At 36.1% G+C, this 20,908-nt stretch overlaps 2 protein-coding genes across 8 annotated transcripts in view; one reads left to right on the top strand and one right to left on the bottom strand.

The window, feature by feature from the left end:
* cc2d1b (coiled-coil and C2 domain containing 1B) overlaps window positions 1–1,598 on the bottom strand; it is a 35,640-nt gene extending 34,042 nt beyond the window's left edge. For 4 of the 6 annotated variants that reach the window (XM_005171198.5, XM_005171199.5, XM_009298476.4 and 1 more), the window contains exons 1-3: window positions 1,496–1,598; window positions 1,188–1,322; window positions 892–1,049 (exon numbers count right to left, since the gene is read on the bottom strand). In XM_005171198.5, coding sequence (XP_005171255.1) covers window positions 892–957 — 66 coding nt within the window. In that variant the 5' untranslated portion in view covers window positions 958–1,049; window positions 1,188–1,322; window positions 1,496–1,598. Of the gene's footprint in view, window positions 1–891; window positions 1,323–1,495 lie in introns of those variants that run through there. The other 2 variants (XM_068213801.1, XM_073924569.1) reach the window with 1 other exon arrangement.
* A 2,323-nt stretch (window positions 1,599–3,921) lies between these two features.
* Window positions 3,922–20,908, top strand: cdc20 (cell division cycle 20 homolog). 2 transcript variants are annotated; one of them, NM_213080.2, is made up of 11 exons: window positions 3,922–4,101; window positions 4,401–4,610; window positions 5,648–5,793; window positions 5,904–6,000; window positions 6,872–6,997; window positions 7,087–7,283; window positions 15,422–15,516; window positions 15,585–15,810; window positions 15,904–16,029; window positions 19,616–19,733; window positions 20,223–20,903. In NM_213080.2, exons 2-11 carry the CDS (start codon window positions 4,421–4,423, stop codon window positions 20,390–20,392), a joined length of 1,491 nt encoding a protein of 496 aa, NP_998245.2. In that variant the 5' UTR covers window positions 3,922–4,101; window positions 4,401–4,420; the 3' UTR covers window positions 20,393–20,903. The 2 variants fall into 2 exon arrangements, with proteins under 2 accessions (NP_998245.2, XP_009296750.1); XM_009298475.5 differs by having other exon boundaries at window positions 3,962–4,101; window positions 4,399–4,610; window positions 20,223–20,908.

The raw sequence follows: 20,908 nt of genomic DNA, 5'->3' as shown, positions 1-20,908 counted from the left end.
ACGACTTTTTTTACACCTTCCGGCCGGCCTGTCACCCTTATACACTACGGACAATTTAGCCTACCCAATTCACATGCAGCATGTCTTTGGACTGTGGGGGAAACCGGAACACCTGAAGGAAACCCATGCAAATGCAGGGAGAACATGCAAATTTCTCACAGAAATGCCAACTGAGCTAGCGAGCCAGCGAACCAGCAACCTTCTTGCTGTGAGGCTACAGCACTACCTACTGCACCACTGCTTCGCCCATATTCCTTTACAAAACAACTCACGGAAATCAACCATCAGTCCATTTGAGACATTTTTGGGATAAAATACTTTTTGTTCACTTCTTCCTCTGCGGTTAATCTGGCGGTTGGCAAACCTAATTTAAAGTGCATTTCCACCACCTACTGAATTGGAGTATAGAGTGCAACATTGTTGGAAATCTTAATGGATTAGTAAGGAATACTACATGGATTTACTACTATATATATATATATATATATATATATATATATATATATATATATATATATATATATATATATATATATTTAAATATGCCATATATATTTATAGATCTATAATTACTTATATTATAAAAATATTTATTCATGAATAAAATTAAACACACACACACTTTTTTTCACTGTATTTATGTTTTTTTTTTTTATAATTATCATTATCATTTTTATCATTATTATAGACAATGTACGTTTCTGATAGAATGTCCCATAAACTAAACTGTCTTTTTCCAAATTTAGATAGTAACTAATTTACAGATGTCCAGTATAACCAAAATCCCTTCAGGAAAACCAAAACAACAATGGTTTTGTTTTAAGGCACATATTATATTCATTATCATGGACAGCTTACAAAGCCACATATGCAAAACCTGTCAGCGCTTACCTGTTTCGCGGCAGCTGCTCCTTGGCCTTTCGGTGCCGCTGCTCGCTTGTTTTTCCGAGCAAACATCCCGTCCTGCTCGCGATGACCCCCGCCCTTTACAGCACACACACCAACACCTGGAGGCTGGAGCTTAGGATGTCGAGCAGAATAAACGAAGACTGCAGGGAAATAATGAATAATATTTTAGACCCAAACTAAGGCTAAGTAGCGACAAAGCTGTTGACAGTTCTGGTTAAAGGAAGTTTTGCTCAACGACAGTCACATGCGCCGTGAACACGTGGGCTGTGCTGACTCACCCCTGATCCACTTGTGAACTGTGGAGTATTTAACTTTCTTTTCCTGGCCAACAGCAAACCCACTCCACTTCCTCCTTCCTGGCCCAACGAAGGGCTTCACAAACCTGACAGCTTATGTGATGTGCAAACAACACCCTGCGAGGAACAGAGACGACATTATGACAACACTAACTGAACACGGCAAACTGTAAATATTTCCATGTCAACAGAAAATAAGATGTATCTGTGCTCCGTTCGGAGGCTAAATCTTGATGCTGACGTGTTAAAAGACTGGCATATGATGTTGTAATAAACATGTATGGATTTACCTTTGTGAGTATATCAGAAAAACGAATCCAGACACACTGAAGTACATAAAACATTGGGTTTGTTTTGCTACTGTCTGCAACTGATGCAACAAAACATCAAGACAGGCCACGCCCAGCTGTGGCAAACCACCACACCGGTGTTTGGGCATTTTTAAAATAAAAGTTCTAACCTGTTTCCATAATGTAAACGGCATTTAATCCATTTTATCCATTTTGTGTGAATATATATGTAAACACAAATATTTTTTTGGAAATTTAGTTTATATTCAGTTTCATTGCAGTGATGTATTTGTTTATTGAGACAAAGGTGTTTAAAAAACAGTGATATATTATTCAATAAATGTAAAACCTTATTTAAATTAAACCTAATTTTTGTGTTTATCTTCAGCATATTTGAAAACAAAATATTTCTGTTTATTAAAACCATATTTTGATTTTATTTTAATGATATGTGATAATTTGACTAAATATGTCGTTAAATGTAATATTTATTGTTTTCTATGTATCTTGTCCAATAATCTATCTATCTGTCTGTCTATCTGTCTGTCTGTCTATCTATCTATCTATCTATCTATCTATCTATCTATCTATCTATCTATCTATCTATCTATCTATCTATCTATCTATCTATCTATCTATCTATCTATCTGATGAATCACTGAATTATCTAATTTCTGACCAGACCTTTTGCATTATGCAAATACTTATATATTTTTTTCCTTTTTATACATTTTAATAAAGAAAAATCCTCCACAAATATTTGTGGACTATATTTGTTTAATTGTTCTTAGATTTGTTTGTTTGTTTAATCTCATTTTCCTCTATTCCAGTGTATTAAAACCTTTAAATGATCATATACACTTTGTAATAACGTGTTTTCAGTATTTTGTAAATGCTATTGTTCTGTAATCCTATATTTAGCTGGAGCATTTACATGAAATTCAATTTCATTGTAGCCACACTCAGTAAGTGACATATTTCTGAAATGTATTGTTTCTAAAGAAAAAACGTATGTTTTCAGAATCATTATTATCCTGTCAATTATTTTATTATATATGTACCAAAATACAAATTAATTAAAGAAATTAAAAACAGTAACTAAACAGATTATACTCTTTTCTTACAAAAATTCCTCTTTTATTAAAAAGTCTCAGTTACCCAACAGAAGTTTTTAACTGCTATTAGTTTAATTTCTTTAGGTGTCTGTGTTATTTAGAGGTTTTAATCAGGATCATGCTTCGATGCATGCATATTCTTTTGATATTACTAAATTTTATATTGGCAAAACTTGTTTTTACAATAAATACCAAGGGTAATAATAGAACTATTCATACCTTTTCCAAAGTGAAATCATTACTGTTCCTTATATTCTTATTGGATGTCTTTATTAAAGCGTCAACTGATTATAGATGTAAGGTTGGTTCTATATTCACACATTCTTCAGTGACAACTTGAGACACAATCCCTATATTGTTTACCACGGCACTTTGAATATTCAGTCTGAAATAACCTGCAAGTGTGAGTTGAAAACAACATTAACATTGTTTATTTGACTGTGAACAATGTTGTACTTTGATAGTCAGTGGCTGCTAATGTGATTTCGTTATTTAGAGTTTGCAAATAATACTTTTATGTAATTATGTTTTTAAGGGGAAAGTCTGTGCGAATGTAAAACAAAATTTATGTCTATATCGACTGATTTGCTTGTAAAAAAGGGTGGCTGTTACCACATCGATATCATGTTCGAAAAAAATAAAGAAATATCCTTTAATCCAGCAAAACATTATTGAAAAAAATTTTTAAAGTGGGATTGATGCAAATTGTATTTTTTGTAATGAATATGAGGAGACTGCTTTACACTTATTTTGGCATTGTGCATACTCTGGGAACTTATGGGGTGAGGTGCAATTTTCAGTGTTCTAAACCTCATTTATTGTTGCGGGAAATGTACTTTTTGGGCGTTACTACGTACCCTAAACAAGAGGAAAATTGTTTTCTTATTTTACTAACAAAAATTTACATCCATAAATGTAAATTTACTAATAAGAAACAGAATTTTATGGTATTGATGACTGAATTATATTTATATATTATTAGTATCAGAAGCTCTAAATAAGAAAGCCCTACGCACTTTAAAAATTTGTGAATTCTACAATGTATTTATTTGATTATTACATATGTGCATTCTGCATATTATTTTTGATTTATACTTACCCCTAGCATGTATATTATTTGTACTGTTAAAATGTTATAATAAAAAAGTAACTGACCAGATTAAGCGGAAACCAGAAATGAGGACTCTTAATATGTAACACTGTCGGGAAGTACCAGATAAAGCGATTCACCAATCAGCGCGCAGCATTGTGCCTCGGTGCCTTGGTAACAGCAAAAACCTTTGTTTTTTGAATTGACCAATCACGGCACGCGTTTTGCACATTTAAACTGGTGTTCATACGATTTCTCCCTTCAGCTGCTCAGATGTTTGTTGAATTCACAAGCGGAACTACGAAAAACCTCACAAAACCTGTACATCAGAGTGTCTGATACTGAGATCTAGATACGGAGATATTTTTGCAGAACTTCGGAAAAACATTGTTGGAATTGTGGTAAGATTGAATATAAAGGAACCTTATGTTTTATTAAACGCACTGAGTTCAGTTTCAGCAATCCGCAGCCTAGTTAACTGTTAACTTTAGTTGCATGAATGTGCTTTGGAACGCATGATGTGTTTTTTTTAATTTTATTTTAGGCTAAAGCTTATGTAGACTTTAATGTTTATTGCTTTATTTTTTGTTCTACATCATAAAATTAACTTTACTGAACTTTTATCGCGTTTCTTTACACACATGGTACGTATTCTTAATAAAATAAACAATTTAATATTTCATCACATTCTTCTGCAGAGTTACCAAAACTGCAACAGAAATGTCTCAGTTTGGGTTTGAGAACGACATTCACAACGTTCTCCGGCTAGATATGCCCATCACCAACGCCCCGATGGCGAGATGGCAGAGGAAAGCCAGCACTTCAAACTCAAGCAGCACAAACTCAATCTCGCCCAACAAGAGCGTTAACAGATCCGTGAGCCTTTCCAAAACACCCAGTAAAACACCAGGTAATGCTTTCATATGACTAACGTTAGTTTATGCTCACATTAGGATTCCCATATAGAAATCTGACACGTGTTTCGAAATAATGCAAAAAAATGACTTTTTGAAGTGTGTGTGTGTGTGTGTGTGTGTGTGTGTGTGTGTGTTCAAATATATTGGGTGTGTAGCTACATGCACAGTAGTAAACAATTGAAGTGCATCAAAAGGTTATCAGTGCTCAGATAATAAACTTTGAATTTCAGCCAGAAATAGGAAGAAAATCCAGTTTATTTTTTAACTCAAGGCCAAGGCATGATGAGATTGCTTATACAAGACTCACACATAAACCTTTACTCAAAGGAAAAGATCCCCCAAAACGTCAATATTGCAACAAACGAAAGTGTTTAACATTCTTGTGGAATGCCCTAGTTTTAATATTATAAGACTTTTTTTTTTTTTTTTTTTAATCTGGAGAAACTTTTAAATGAAATGATTTTAAATATGAATCCTTCTAAAACTACAATTTTTATTCAAAGTGAACCTTTAGCTGTTTTAGATTTTATCTTTTATTTCATTATTTACGTATGTGTATTATTAAATGTTGTAAACTCGGTATTTATTAAATGTTGTTAACTTGATCTTTTTTTTTTTTTCTTGCCATGACGTAGCCAGAAAAGCTGAAATGGCAATAAACTCAACATTCTCTCTCTGCATCAAAGGGTTTTTTAAATGGTCCCAAGACAAGAATAGGTGGTTAATGGTCAAGAATGACTTTGAAGGTTTTTTTTTAACTACTTCAAATGTTGGCTACTGTATATATCCATGTACATATTTGGCCATATACGAGAGCATGCATATACAGTTATTTAAAAGTATTTCTATACATTTAAAGTTCCAATGGTTGGAAAAAATGCAAGGAGCCATTTTTCCAATACTTTGAAGTTTATTTTGCTTTCATGACATTTTATATTTGTAATTTATGTGAAAACTTGTATGTAATTTGTATATATTGCCTTTTATGAAATTTCTATAATGGTTTTAAACGTCCCATGTCCCCAAACAGGGAAAAATGGCAAGACCCAAAACACCCCCTCTAAGGCAGGAGGAGATCGGTACATCCCAACAAGAAATAACAAGCAGTTGGATGTTGCGAGTTTTCTTATTTCTAAAGAGAATGAGCCGGTGGAAGAAAGTGAGCCCTCTACTGCGGTGAGTTTCGTCTGTAGCGGTCAAGATTATTTCAGTTTATTGTTGATATTTATAAATGCATGTATTATGCAGTCGATGTTTTCTGACTTTGGCAATTATTGTTCTGGCAGCCAAATCAGAAGGCTTGGTCTATGTCACTAAATGGATATGACATTGAGGAAGCAAAGATTTTACATTTGGGAGGAAAACCGCTTTACGCACCAGAGGGTATGCTTTTTTTTTTGTTCTAATCACACTACAGTCATAGTTTTTATTACAAAAAAAGCACCAAATGACTGCTTTTTTCTGCACTTTTCTTGGTTGCTTTTATTATAGCACATTGATTTAGTGCATGATTTTCTATTCAACAATTTAGATCTTTATATATTGAGGTCAGCATGTTTGAACTGTATACTGATCTAAAAAGAGGAAATTATACAGGATTTGCACAAAGTTGATGTATCGATGTTTTAGTAATCTACAGCTTGCTGTAACATTGTTTACAACTGCAATTGTTTTTTGACAAAAATTAATTGAATCATTTGACTAAATTATTAAATAGCCACAGAAATTCTATTTCTGTTGATCTCGAGGAACTGCCATCTTCTAGTCAGTGTTCTGGGTAGAAAAGGAACAAAGTTTTTAAAAATCTGTGGACAAAGCCATGGGATTCATCATAATATACATGACTGAACTACTAATGGTCTATAAGATGTTGGTGTAAGGGATTTTTTATATATATATATATATATATATATATATATATATATATATATATATATATATATATATATATATATATATATATATATATATATATATATATATTTATTATTATTATTATTATTATTATTATTAATTTTTTATTTTATTTTTTTATTTTATTTTTTTATTTTATTTTTTATTTGGGTGTTTTGTTTGCATATACTTAAAAACGGCAAAACACAAGTTTAGTGGTTTTAAAACCGTGACTTTTCTAAACCACTGTAAATCATGAAACTCGTCCCATGCTTGCATGTAACAATTTCTTTGGTAATCCTTTTTTCCTCTCTTTTTCCAACAAACTAGTTTGTGGAATTAACTAAACTATCTTCCACAGGTTATCAGAATAATTTGAAGGTTCTGTACAGTCAGGTGCCCACACCAGTCTCTGTCAAGAAGAGCCGGTACATTTCCTCTTATCCTGAACGGATTCTAGATGCCCCTGATATTAGAAATGACTTCTGTGAGTTTGTCTTGCATGCTACATTTTGTATATTTATATGATTTTTATTTTTGTATGTTATTAGACTGATGTGATGTTGGTTTGTGCAGACCTAAACCTTATGGATTGGGGAAGGCAGAACGTGTTGGCAGTTGGTCTGGCTAATCAAGTGTATTTGTGGGATGCTGGTGAAGGAGACATTGTGTTACTGAAGAAAATGGAGGATGATAATGAATACATCTGTTCTGTCTCGTGGAGCAAAGATGGCAATTTCTTGGCTATTGGAACCAGTGACTGTAAAGTTGAGGTAAATCACAACATGCACATTCCTATTTGTGTGTAAGCACTTTGTTCCCAATTAAGTGTTAGTGCTAATTATAAATGTTAATAAAACTTTCAGCCTGAGAAATTACACTTTATGTAGGTTTTGGTTCTTATTGTGTATTCAAATTATGCCGTAAAGATCAGCTTGATTTTTGACTGAATTGCAAGTTTTAATTGGTAAAATTTGCAGTTTAACGGTGCCATAAAATGAAATTTTGAATATACTTAGTAGGGATGCTTATTGACTTTAACATTCAACTGAAAGGATTCATTTGCCTGAGTAATGTCATGTTAGAGTTGTTGTAGTTGTTTTTTTATTTTGTATCAAGTTTTGCTGCATAAATATTCAAAACAGTTACTCCAGGGGTTAACATATGCAACCAAGGGTCTGTTGACGTATTACCAAAAAAAATAAAACAGGTGAAAAAGATATGGCTTGACACAGATGAGTTGATGCCCTCTCTCCTGGATGTTCTCCATAAATGCCATTTGTTTCTTTGCTCAAGTAAAGAGAAGCCACAAAACTTGCAGAAATGTGTTCCTCTTTGGAAAAGGCCACTAGAAGTGATGAGAAAGTGGTGTTTGGCACTGCCTACAATGCAGCCAGATCAATGCTATAACAGGGCTCGAAATTGCGACTATTTCGGTCGCATTTGCGCCCGAAATTGTAACTGTTACGTCAAAACATATTTGGGAGCATTACTGCGAGTGCTTAAAATTGTTGTGTGCGACCAGTTTTTACTGCAAAATGTTCAGCACATGCGCAGATTCGGGAGACATTCACGCAGAATGCATCTCTAAGCTCTGTCTTCACTTGAAACGCGAAAGGCAGCGCTTAGGAGTGGTTTAAAGGGCCATAAAACCCCCTCGTTTCAGCAGGGTGTTTTCACACCTCTACTTTGGAAAAAGTAAAAAAAGTGGGCGTGTCCAGCTCTGTTTAGGGGGGAGTGTCGGAGGAACTAAAGTGGGATGGTTGTGGGAGTGTCTATTTGGGCACGCGTGAGTTTCAGAGTCAAAATACACACACTTTAACGGCAGTTTGGCTCTTTCATTCAGGGAATTCATTCATGCCCCTCACGACATACGAGATATTTGATTCGAGGAACTGCTCTAAGTGTGTTTTTTTCATGCAATGTTTGATACCGCACGGCGAATGAGAGAAAAAAAAAACCTCCGCATTTCCCGGAAACTTAGATGCACACGGCAGGTAGTGTCAGAAAGCTGTGTTGTTCCGGTCACAAAATACGGTGAAAACCCTACACGAGGTTTAAGTTTGGTTGTGGTGCTAACATGTTTACACTCGGTGCAATAGTTAACTTAGTTCGATACGAACAAACTGAATAAACAAAGAGCACTGGTCGCTCACTTACCAAATCTGTAGAGACAGGACAATCACCAGCAACTAGAGCCACGTCTTTATTAAGAGAGTACTACAAGCGAATCCGGATCTCAGCGTTTGCAAATGACAACAGCTCTCAGGAAAACAATGTTACTCCTTAGACACGCAAGTTATTGTTGTCGAGCGTCGCGTACACTGTTAATCCACATGTGACTCCAGATGAGCTCTCATGGAGAGAAAATGAAAACTTAACTGCAGCAAACAATAAAAGCAACACTTAACGCTTGTTTTGCCAATACAACGTGGTGTGTCTGTCGTATAAACACTGTGACAGTAATGAATATTAATCAAGCTGCACAATAGAGCGCGCTGATTGGTTTAAACCAAGCCTTACTCATGCATTAATGCAGCAGGCTGTAAGACGTAATAAGACACACTCTGGCACAGACGTCCAGTCTGCACGCTGGAATACAACACTATTATGTCATGACCGTGACGCAGCTTCAAAATTTCGTTTTAAACCGGAAGTACGAATTTGCTTGAAATAACGCAAAAACAACCAATTTACACTTTTTAGTGAAATATAGGTGTCCTAATAATGTTTTTAGCAGTGAGGGACACATACGACTGTCAACAGCTCAAAAAATGTTTTTGGTGTTTCGTGACCCTTTAACCGCATCAGCTAAACTCTTCCACTCTATTTTTTTCTTTTGTTGTTAATTCCGGAGAACAAACTTGCAAATAACAACACTTTTCTCCGGTCTGCCTCTGAAAGGAGCACCTACAATTCACATTCTGTTCAAAGTTTCTCTTTTTGCTTGCTTTTGCCTTTGCTTTTTCGTTGGGTTTTGCCAAAGTAGAGTCATTTGCATATTCATACGGGGGAGGAGGCAGAGAGGGGTTTTGTGCTTGTGCATGTTGCGCTCAGTTTCACGTTCATTCAGATGTACAAAAGATTATGCGTGTACGCAGTGTTTCATACATCTGAATTTTTTTCTGCGTACGCACATTTACAGCTTTGTGCGTACGCAATGTTTTAGTATAATTTCCACGCAAGTCTTCGTACATGAGGCCCCTGGTTCCTCATGTATAAATGCTGCATATGCAGAAAAACTGTGCATACACCAGCTTTCACACTCACATCAGAATGAATGTATGTGCATCTTTCCCCACCAACTTCATGACACATGCACATTTTTTGTGTTAAACAATTTTTATGGTAGCAGTAGGTGTAAAGGGAGTAATGAGTAAATAAATTGTAAGCTACAATCCACTCAAATGAGTTACTTGCTTAAATTGTTTACTTGCTGCATCACTTCACTGCATCACACTTGTGCTCTTATTCATTGCTAAATAACTAATCCGATTTCTCGCTTCGGCCAATGGCCTCACACCGATTCAACAAGCTGAATTGTCTCACTAGCCGTGATAGCACAACGAGAGGCAATGTGTGGAACCAAACTAAATGTGTGGAACGGCCAACCATCAGCTTGGTGCTATCCAGACCTACACGCTGAATTATACTCTTGCATCAAATGATTGCCATTACTCACAGTGCGTGCCTTTCATTTAGACGTACATTTATTCTTCTGCGTTTGGTTTGTGTGGCTCTGCAATAAACCTTCTGAAATGCTAGCTGGCAGTAGGGTTTCTGTGCGTTTGTTCCTTTTGTGTTGAGTTTGTTTCTTGATGGTTTTGGTTATGCCAGAATTACCTGTAATCCTAACTTATTGTACAGTAGCTCGAAGTTGTTTACTCGGATGCGGGAACTGGCGAGTATGCAAATACTTTAATCATAACATTAACCCAAACAAAGGTGCAAGCAATAAAGTAATTTAATTCCCTTTTTCATTTGTTATTTGTAATTTCATATACACACAGCCTTAATTTATATCATTATAAAGATAATCATGTTTATATAAACTATAAATGAGGACTTCTCTTCCCAATCCTAGGGTCTGAATGCAAACACAGCGAATAGCAGTATAGCAGGTCTCTATTTCACCCGTTAACCCTGCTGGTAATCAGGAGGATTTTAAACATAGATGGACACAGCAGCACGTATGTAGGTGATGTGATTGAATGGTAATGAACTCAACTGATAAAAGAAAATCTGCCATTCTCCAATTCTCGTACAGCTCACAGTAACAAAAATGCTTGCTGCACACAAACAACTTTGCTGTATTGGCCCAGACAGCATCACGGGGAAAAACATGCAAGAAACCCCATGCATCATGGAAACAAACCCATATACCTTCATGAACTGCTAAATACTGTGTGCCATACGCGGAGTCTCGCCCTGTCATCGGGTTTCACAGCTTGGCAGGTCTGCCTTGTTTTCACAAAGCACGTTCTCTCATGAATAATTAAGAAGTAGGGTCTTCTCATTGGATGAGAGAACTTTGCTATGAATAATAATGAGAAACTGACGCATCACTCCTGCAGATTCGTGCTACTTTACCGGTTTTAATAAAGGTTTAAAATCATTTTTTAGGCGGGAAGATGAAATTAGCTGACAAAAGCTCAGTAGTTCTCCACTATAGCGCCTAAAGAGAGCGAGCCAAGGCCAGTCGCTTTTCCATTAGCTGTATTTCCACTATCGGGCCAGGCCGGGCCAATCGCTCAGGTGGTTCAGCAGTAAGGCCGTAATCATGTCGCGTTTCCACTATCGGGTTAGTAGCTTGCAGCGCGTCACTTAAACCCCGCCCCCAGAACATCCCCCGAATCGATTGTCACACAACCCGCCCACCCGGGAATCGGGTAGATAAAGCACACCACATCATCACGAAACTATTAAAATTAGGACAACCAAAACAAACAAATGACACGTTACTATACAGCAGTACAATGTATGTCTATACGCACATGCCCGTGTTCTCGTTCATCATATTCATTTACTCGCCGACTGATCGAAATCCAGTTGTCTTGTCACTAACGGAGGAACCCAGCGCAGGGAGCGCACACATCCATTATATAAAACCACATATATAAAATTCTCCGTTAATACCTCGATATAAAAGGTATTTTATAACATCCTCATTTAGACAGACGCTGTTCAACATTCATCCCAAATGCTCCTGAGCAGGGTTTTTCAAAGTCTAAGACAGTGGGCCTCCCTTTTGACAACTTATCCATTGGCCTCCCGAACACGCACGCACGCACACACACACAAATACACAATTCTGGAGTTTTGACTGCTACCTCATCATGCTTGATTTCAAGGTGTCGCCGAAGTTTAGCGGGTCTCATGCTGTCATTAGCTAAAATATCTTGATAAACCACACATAAAGGTCGTGGTTCATCAGCTGGTCCTGTCCACGTAAATCCTAAACTCAAATACTGATCATCATATCGTCGTCTTTTGGGTTTAAGCCCTGAACTTGAAGGCTTTGAATCGGGGGGTCTCAGAAACCGATCCGTTGTATTAGCAGGCATATACCTGTATTGGCGGGCTTGCCAAACAGAAGCGAATTCACAGCTATGGCCTTCTGGGTAAAAAAAGGTTTTCTTATTTTTGATGTATTTTTTTTTTTTAGCTTTGTTTAATTAACATTAAAAAAAAAAAAATAATAAAATACATATAATAATTAAAATTAATAATTATATTTTTATTATATAATATTTTTCCGCGCCTCCCCTGGCATGCTCTGGCGCCCCCCCAGTGCTCCAGAGAGAACTGAAACATGAACTTTTTCCTAAAGGATTTATGACACTTAATAGGTGATTTCCTTTGTTTAAAGATGTTGCTTATATCTTAAGTAAAGGAAAGTGTTAAGTGTTTTAACACATAGCAGCACGTAATAAAATATAGGTATTTCGTTGCGCTCAGCAGCTATGCACTAATAAAGCTCTTTATGTATTTAAAATGTCTTTTTTTATTTTACCACATCATATAAAAACATACCCAATTGTTTGAGGACACGGAACACATTTTGAACTTGCAGTTTTCCCCGATGCGTCTGTAAATTGCTGCGCAGCTGCAGACAGAAAAAAGGTCGCCTAGTTTCTGCTTTCACTCACCCAGAAAATGCTCTGTTTGCATGATTTGATTAATATCATCGTATTCAAATACTTTATAAATAATATTTAAAACATTCTCCGTTGTTTATTGTTTTTAGAATATATTTAAATGTTTTTGTTTTTTGTTTTCCAGTGAGGCTTTTGAAAAAGGAAAGTTTAATGGCTTTAAAACTGTTTGATAAAGTACCTAATTGTTATAGCTAGCTTTTGTTAGTTTTATATTGGTTTATTTATTTAATGTAATTTTATTATATCTGATATTTGTAATTCTTTAAATTATTTCAAAATAGCTTAGGCTATTTTATCTAAATATGATACTATTGTTTTGAGCCTATAAAAGTGACACGAAATTTGTAAAGTTTAATATCTTGCTGTTGTATTAATATAGTGTATTATCTACTATTATACCAAAATAAATAAGAACAGTAAAAAATAGAAGGGGAAAAAAAGCCGCTCGCGGCATCAACAGAGCTATGAAGGAAGCGCTCTTTTCCTCTGTCTCACACACACATACAGGCCTAAGCGGGGCTTTTTTGGGGCCAGCGGCCGGCCTTTTTTAGCCTGCAGAATATTTTGGGTCAAAAAGGGCCAGCTAGGAGTTAAAGTAGAGGCGGACGCTAGTTTACCGATCGCATACGAGTACGTGCGCCAAACACATAAATTAATAAAAAAATAAATAAAAAAAAAATACTAATACTTCCCTTCTTAGACTTTACAGACCTAAAACTTGCCTATAGCACTTATTCATTGTTGCTCTTAGTTGTGTAAATTGCCTTCTTGTCCTCATTTGTAAGTCGCTTTACTAAATGTAAATAAGGGAAAGAAAACATCTAGCCTTATAGACTGGGGTCTTTTTGCTTATCGCCCTTATGTTTCCCTTTTAAATGTAAGGCTGTTGCATAAAATAAACTTTTAATTTATAAGTGACTTTGCTGCATCCTCCTTTGTTTCAATAACGCATGATAATCTTTACACCATATTAAAGACACAGCAGACAGTAAAGGTTGAGAATTTTTGTCAAGTTTAAAAGGTGTGTTTGTGTGCATTTAAATGCCTAAATGTGTGTGAAACCAAGCAAAAGAGCGCTCCCTTCAAAGCTCAGTTGATGCTGCGAGCGGCTTTTTTAAAATTTATTTTGGAGATAATACACAATATGAACACAGCAGAAAGACATAACTTAACAAATTACATGTCCACTTTTGTAGACTCAAAACAATAGTGCCATGTCTTGATAAAGTAGCCTAAGCTATATTGAAATATAATTTAAAGAATAACAAATATCAGACATAATATAGTCGCAATAAATAAATAAACCAATAGAAAACAAACAAAAGCTTGCTATACAATTTAGGTCTATAGGCTACAATACATAAATCATACCGTTTTAAATCCATATTGAACTTTCTTTTACAAAGGCCTTTCTAGAAAAAAAAAAAAAGATTTTAGATATTTTAAACAAACACCGGAGGAGGTTTAAAATATTTTTATGAAGTATTTAGATACGATGATACGGAAACGCATTGGGAAAAACTGCACATATAAAATACTCTGTCATCAAACAAATGTATGTTTTTAAATGATGTGGTAATTTTTAAAAATGAAATTTACATGAGCTTTATTAGTGAAAAGTTGCTGAGCACAACGAAATATAGGCTATATTTTATTACTTGCTCGTATGTTGCGAAATACTTAACACTTTCCTTAAGATCACAGAATAATATACAACATATTTAAAAAAAAAAGGGGGGGGGGGAAATCTCCTATTGAGTGTCATATACCCTATAAGGAAAAATTTATTTTTCAGATCTCACCGGAGCATTTGGGCTAAATGTTTGACTGCGTCTATCTAAATGGTAGAAAATGTATTTCATAACATCGTATAATGAGGTTTTAACAGAGAATTTCTGTGGTATTATATTATGGATGCTGCACTCCATGCGCTGGCGAGACCACTCTCTTTGATGCCAACAGTGGATTGGTGAGTAAATGAATATAATGAATAAAACACACAGGCCCTTGCATATAGACATATAATGTAATGGAAGTATAATGCTGTACAGTTATGTGTCATTTGTTTGTTTCGGTTGCCTACATTGTAATGGTTTCGTGATGTGATGGTGTGCTTTATCTGCCTGATTCCTGCTGAAGTGGGCGAGTTATGTGACGTTTGATTCGGGGGACGTTCTGGGGGCGAAGTTTGCGTGACGCATTGAGAGTTACTAGCGTGACGGTGGAAACGCGACATGATTTCGGCCTTACTGCTCAACCTCCAGGGCGATTGGCCCAGCCCGATTAAAAACTCTGGCTTGCACTTGCCTGACAGTAGAAATGCGGCTATTTATCTAGTTTTTCCCTAAAATGAAAGCTGATGCTAATGTCTTAACTGATGCTCAACATGCACAAATCTGTTAATTTAAAAAAAGTACTCATTGGTTTCTTGAATCTTTAAATGCTTGCCTTCCATTGTTCTTGGCCCACCCACACTTGTCACCACTTCTAAGCTGGCCAATCGCAGCTTTTGCTACACGTGTCACAACAATTAAAGAAATGAGTGATCTTCGTCTGACCAAAGAGATCAGATATGGCTGATGCTGTAATTTTAAAACATTGCAGGAAATCTTGTACTTCGCTGATTTTTGTGTACATGTCAGGTCAAATCTTCTAAAATGTTTTATTTTTTTCCTAAAGTGTATATATAGTAAATGAGACTGAATATCTTAGTGCAGTTTTACATGCTGAACTACCTTTTTTTTTTTTTGTAGTTATGGGATGTTCAGTATCAAAAGCGTCTCCGTAGCATGGATGGTCATTCAGCAAGGGTGGGCTGCTTGAGTTGGAACGATCACATCTTGTCAAGGTAAGAGAACAGCCTCACACTGGCTATACTGGTTATTTTAAAATGTTAAACTGATTTGTTCTCTCTAGTGGCTCCAGGTCTGGATTGATTCATCAACATGATGTTCGGGTAGCAGACCACCACATCTTTACCTTCGGCGGACACACCCAGGAAGTCTGTGGCCTTACCTGGTCTCCAGATGGGAGATATTTAGCTAGTGGTGGTAATGATAACATGGTGTACATTTGGCCAATGACAACAGGCTCAGAGAATCAAGCTATACATGCTCTCAGTGAACACCAGGGGGCAGTCAAGGTAATCTTAATCTGGCAAGATGTGACCCTGAATTTTTACCACTAATCTTTAATTTTAAGATTTTTAATTGTCCTTTTTTTGGAACTTTTCAAGGCTTTGGCGTGGTGTCCTTGGCAGCCTAACATTCTTGCATCAGGAGGGGGCACCAGTGATCGTCATATTCGCATCTGGAATGCTTCCAGTGGCTCTTGTATCAGCTCCTTGGATACTTGTTCACAGGTAGGCTCATCAGCTGTTTTAAGTAGAACTTTTGGGTCAGTACTTGTAGGGGAATGGTTGCTCTTTGATTCACAGGTGAATGCTGTAGCATATTTAAAGAAATCCCCCTCTTCAGTTTAAGTCTACCTCAGAATAAAAAAAAAGCTATGTGATGGGCATTAAGTGTTGCTACAGAAGGGAGGTGGAGTGGGTGTGGCAAAACATTAGTTCCATGGTTTATTTCATTGCACTTTAACTTTGCCAAATATACAGTCTATCCTTTTATTGATTTGCAAAAATCGATGCATTTTCCCAACATATGAGGTTATTTTCTGTTTTTATAAAAAATGTGGTCTTTACTCTCTCTAACTCTTTAAAATAAAAAAAATAAAAATTATTTCACTCCCTGCCTTCCATCTGAATTTTGCACGTCACCAGAACCAAGTGATTGAAAACGATCTATTTATCAAATATTGGACTGAAAAAAAAACCCCATCTAATGTTTTTATATATATATATATATATATATATATATATATATATATATATATATATATATATATATATATATATATATATATATATATATATATATATATATATATATATATATATATATATATATATATATTAGATTTATTATTATTATTAATTTTTTTATTATTATTATTTTAACTCTTATGAAGTTTAAGTAAAGTTTTAATCTTGCCACAAAATATCTAAGTTGTGCTGTTTTAAGATTTTTCAGTATACAAACATGCTTAAAGTTGTAGGGGAATTACCAACCTACGTCACATGACATCACAGGTTCAACTGCGCATACCAGTTGCAATAGCAAACATAACGTGTTCTGCACTAGAATGCCAAATTTAAAAGTCCAAAAATAGAAAGCTGTCAATTTTACCATACACCACATTTCGTAATTAAATTAAAAGCATTTACCATACTTTTAATGCCAGCCGCAGACGTCTTTGGCTAACAGCCCTCATAAGAGCTGAATGAAGTGAGGACCTAATTAAAATTGCTCTACTCTGCAGTTCTCATTTTATTTTAGGCAAGTTCACGCTATGCTGAATCATACACATTACTCGTTTTTGATTGCAGCAATAATTTCAGCAAAAACAGTTAAATATGGTGAATTAAACTGCGGACGCTGAATGCTTAGAATGACAGTTAAAAATTATGTTTATATACCCGACAGCGAAATGCACCTGTACAGCAAGAATTCAGTTGTTTTGCTTGTTGATAATTACCCAGTCCTTGTACAGTTCCATTGTCTTGTCTTTGGCTTGGCAGAACCTCGTTTTTTTTTTTTTTTTTTTTTTTTTTTTTTTTTTTTTTTTTTTTTAGCACTACATAGTTTTGAGTCTGGTAATCATGGAACATTATTTCTTGCACATGCCGACACGAAACAAACTTGTTGGCTTCCAGAGACTTGTAGGCCTTTAACTTTTCTCTCTTGTAAAATTACTTACTTACTTACTTACTGATTTATATGAGATTGCTGTATGTTTCGAGCTGGATGCTTGACCATTTCTAATTATCCAATATCCATTGTCTTATCCAATGTCGCTCACTTTAAAGTCGAGGAATGGGTAGGGTTTGAATAAAAATGGGAGTTGCCATTTGGGCACGCGCTTCTGAACGAGGAAAAACAAACACACACGCAGGGGAGAAAGACAGTGTGTTCAATGACGGTGAAATGTTTGATACCGCACATCGTATAAGAGAAAAAAGCCTCTGCATTTCTCTGTAACTCATATGCACTTAGTAGGTCAGAAAGCCGTGTTTGTGTAGACTATCCTGTCACAAAATGCGGCAAAAATTCAACACAATGGTCGGCAATAGTTTGCTTACAGTGTTTATGTGTTTACACTCAGAGCAGCATTTACAGCGGATCTTTCAATATTGTAGTGATATTATCGTACTGTAAACTAAGTAACTTAGAAATTATTTTGACTAAGGTCTGTCTTTAAACACTGAAAGAGTACTGCTGACCATACCAACTATAACTTTGCCATCTGAATAAACAAAGAAAGGGCGCTGATTGCACACACTTACCGAATCTGTAGACAAGGCAATCAGCACATACTGGAGCTGCGTCTTTTTTAAAGGAGACGAGCAGTAAATCCGGATCTCACCATTGATGAGAAATGCTCTCGAGTAAAATGTTCCAAACAAACGCATTTCTAGTACACTGATCCACACGTAGGTCCAGCAGCGCTCTCATAAAGAGAAAATGAAACAAAACCATTACATGATGAAAGCAACACTGGCGACCCGTATCTCCAAACGATTCTTATTCTTTTTCCACAACGTTTGGCAACCCGAAGTGTGTTGTCTCTCTGCCATCTGCATACATAATGGAGCGCGCTGATTGGTTTGAACCAAGCCTTACTCATGAGGAATGCAACACTCAGAGACATAATACGGGACGCTAAGGTACAGACGTCCAGTCTACACGCTGGAATACACGCTAAGATCTCATGGCCGTGATGCAGCTACAAAAATTTGCTTTAATGCAAAAACAACCAATTTTCACTTTTTAGTGAATAATAGTGTCCTAATAGTGTTTTTAGCAGTATGGAACACATATACGACTGTCAACGGCTCAAAAAATGTGTTTTGGTGTTTCGTACCCTTTAATGTTAATTTTGCCAAATAACTGCTTATCAGTCGGTGACAAGCTTTTATACTCTTTACATAATGCTTTCAGTGAATTATATGTAATAAATATAACTTGTCTTTAAGACAACAACAAATTCTGTACTGCATTGGATGTCATTCCCCGCTGCAAATGCTGGCGCTCTATTTTTTTTCTGCAACCTCGCTGCAGAGATGTAGATTTATACACCTTTCTTTAAGAACAGTAATTTATTTACCTCTGACAAACGCAGAGCACCCAAACACTGTGGTGCAAATTGAGCAGGAATGCAAAAAGGTTGAAACTGTTTGCAGCAATACCATCATAAAACGGGTCGCACACTGGATGTGCTGTGTTTTCTATCAGGAAACTCACGCACACCGGTGCTGCAAGTCGGTGGCTGTCTGCAGTGCCTAGCTACAACTCAGGACACCGTTCCCATTTCCAATGCGCCACAGAGGCCCACCTGAATAATTTAATTTTAAACAAGAAAATGTGCGCGTCTGGTTCCAACTAAGATGTGCGCAGTGTATCTGTTGTGCGACCCCCTTAAGGAAGGAGTCTGCTAGTTTTGTGGATCAGTGACTGCAGGAAAATGAACATTACGCTGGATGCCAACATTATCCACACAAAAGCTAAAAAAACTTTTGTACAACAGAGATGAATGTTTGCATCTGACAACAGGTTTTGATCTTTGGTTTAATTCAATAATAATGGGCTTCTTTTCAAAAAAAGGTTTGAACTTTGAGTGTGTTTAAATGAGTGAGAGAAGTGCAAATGTTAATGGCTGTCTGAGAAGAGTTTAAAGTGCTTAGTGAGGGGTTTTGCAGCCTTAAAACATTTACAATAGTTGTAATAAATAAAGCTGTCATTTCTCGGATTTCGCCTGTTGCAGTTTATTTTTAGAATGTAACTCCAGTGAATATTGAGGGACCACTGTAAATTATATCTTGTCTCTTTCAGGTTTCTTCTCTTGTTTTTGCACCCAATTACAAAGAATTGGTGTCGGGCCATGGCTTTGCACATGACAAGGTTGTCATCTGGAAATACCCCTCATTCGCCAAAGTTACAGAGCACGAAGGCAAGTTTGAGAATCTCTTTAAAGGGAACCTGTTATGCAATATCACGTTTATAAAACATTTAAACACTGTCGTGTGGCTTTGATTTGACCTTCTCCCTTTTTTCATGTTATCAGAAAGGAAAAGTCCACCTATTAGTTACTATATCCCTTATGGTCTTGATTTATAATCTGCCACTATGCTGACACACAGGCATTTGTAACCTCACACTTTTTAAAAGGAGAACTGCGATCACACTTCTTTGATATTGAAGTGACGGGCACCATTAGGATCAAAGCTTAAAATGGGCAATTTCAAAGACTTCTAAAACATTATTTGGGTTTAATTTTGAACTAGAACTTCACTTACACATTTTAGGGACATCGGAGTTTACATATTTTGAAAGGGCATAGTAGGTCACCTTTAAGCTGCTCTTTATTTGGCTGAAATATTGTTAATCTTGTCAAATTCGTAGTTTTAATTTCCCAATCTTCTCTGATTATTTATCTCAGGACATGAAGCCAGGATCCTCAACTTGGCACTGAGTCCAGACGGTTCCACGCTGGCTTCAATTGCAGCTGACGAAACCATCAGACTTTGGAAGTGTTTTGAAAAGGAAAAGGATGCTGCCAAGAAACCGAAGCAGGCCAGTGGCAGGATCGTTCAACAAAGTATCCGATAATTTTGAAATGCTCATTTTTAATGCCTCCAGCAAACAGCAGTTGGATGTTTCTTTTGAACACCTCCAAATGTTCATTAGAAGCTCCCCTTTAGGTTTGGGTTTTCAAGAACTTGTTCATGTATGCTGTGCCGTCAAGCTCTACACTAGATTTTATTGGACACCTTTCTTGTTTGCGTTCTCGGAGGCGTAATGTTTTTAAAGGGATGAGCATGGCTGCTAAATGGGATTACTAGAACACCATGTCCTTTGAAAGTTAACTTTTCAGTGACTTTCATACTGACATTTTTGCATATTTAACCATCAATGATCTTTAAGTTATGTACAGTAATGTAAGTTTTGCAAATAAAGTTTAAGAGTAATTGCGTCTGTCTTTTCATATGTATTTTGTAATTGCATTGTAATTGATGTTCTGATTTAATAGTGGTTTAAACTTGTAACAATCACTTGTGTTAGCTTTTTGCAGTGTTTACCATACTGGCAGTTTGTTGAATTAAATTCCTCAGTCTCCTGGTGTCA

The sequence above is a fragment of the Danio rerio genome, chromosome 2 (assembly GCF_049306965.1).
Source record: "Danio rerio strain Tuebingen ecotype United States chromosome 2, GRCz12tu, whole genome shotgun sequence".
Classification (NCBI taxonomy): domain Eukaryota; kingdom Metazoa; phylum Chordata; class Actinopteri; order Cypriniformes; family Danionidae; genus Danio; species Danio rerio.
This window is presented reverse-complemented; position numbering and strand designations above follow the sequence as displayed.

Coding starts and splice junctions, on each gene's coding strand:
- cdc20 (XM_009298475.5), top strand. CDS start 4,421: ATGTCTCAGTTTGGGTTTGAGAACGACATTCACAACGTTCTCCGGCTA. Junction 4,611..5,647: donor AACACCCAGTAAAACACCAG/GTAATGCTTTCA, acceptor GTCCCCAAACAG/GGAAAAATGGCAAGACCCAA. Junction 6,998..7,086: donor TGATATTAGAAATGACTTCT/GTGAGTTTGTCT, acceptor TGGTTTGTGCAG/ACCTAAACCTTATGGATTGG.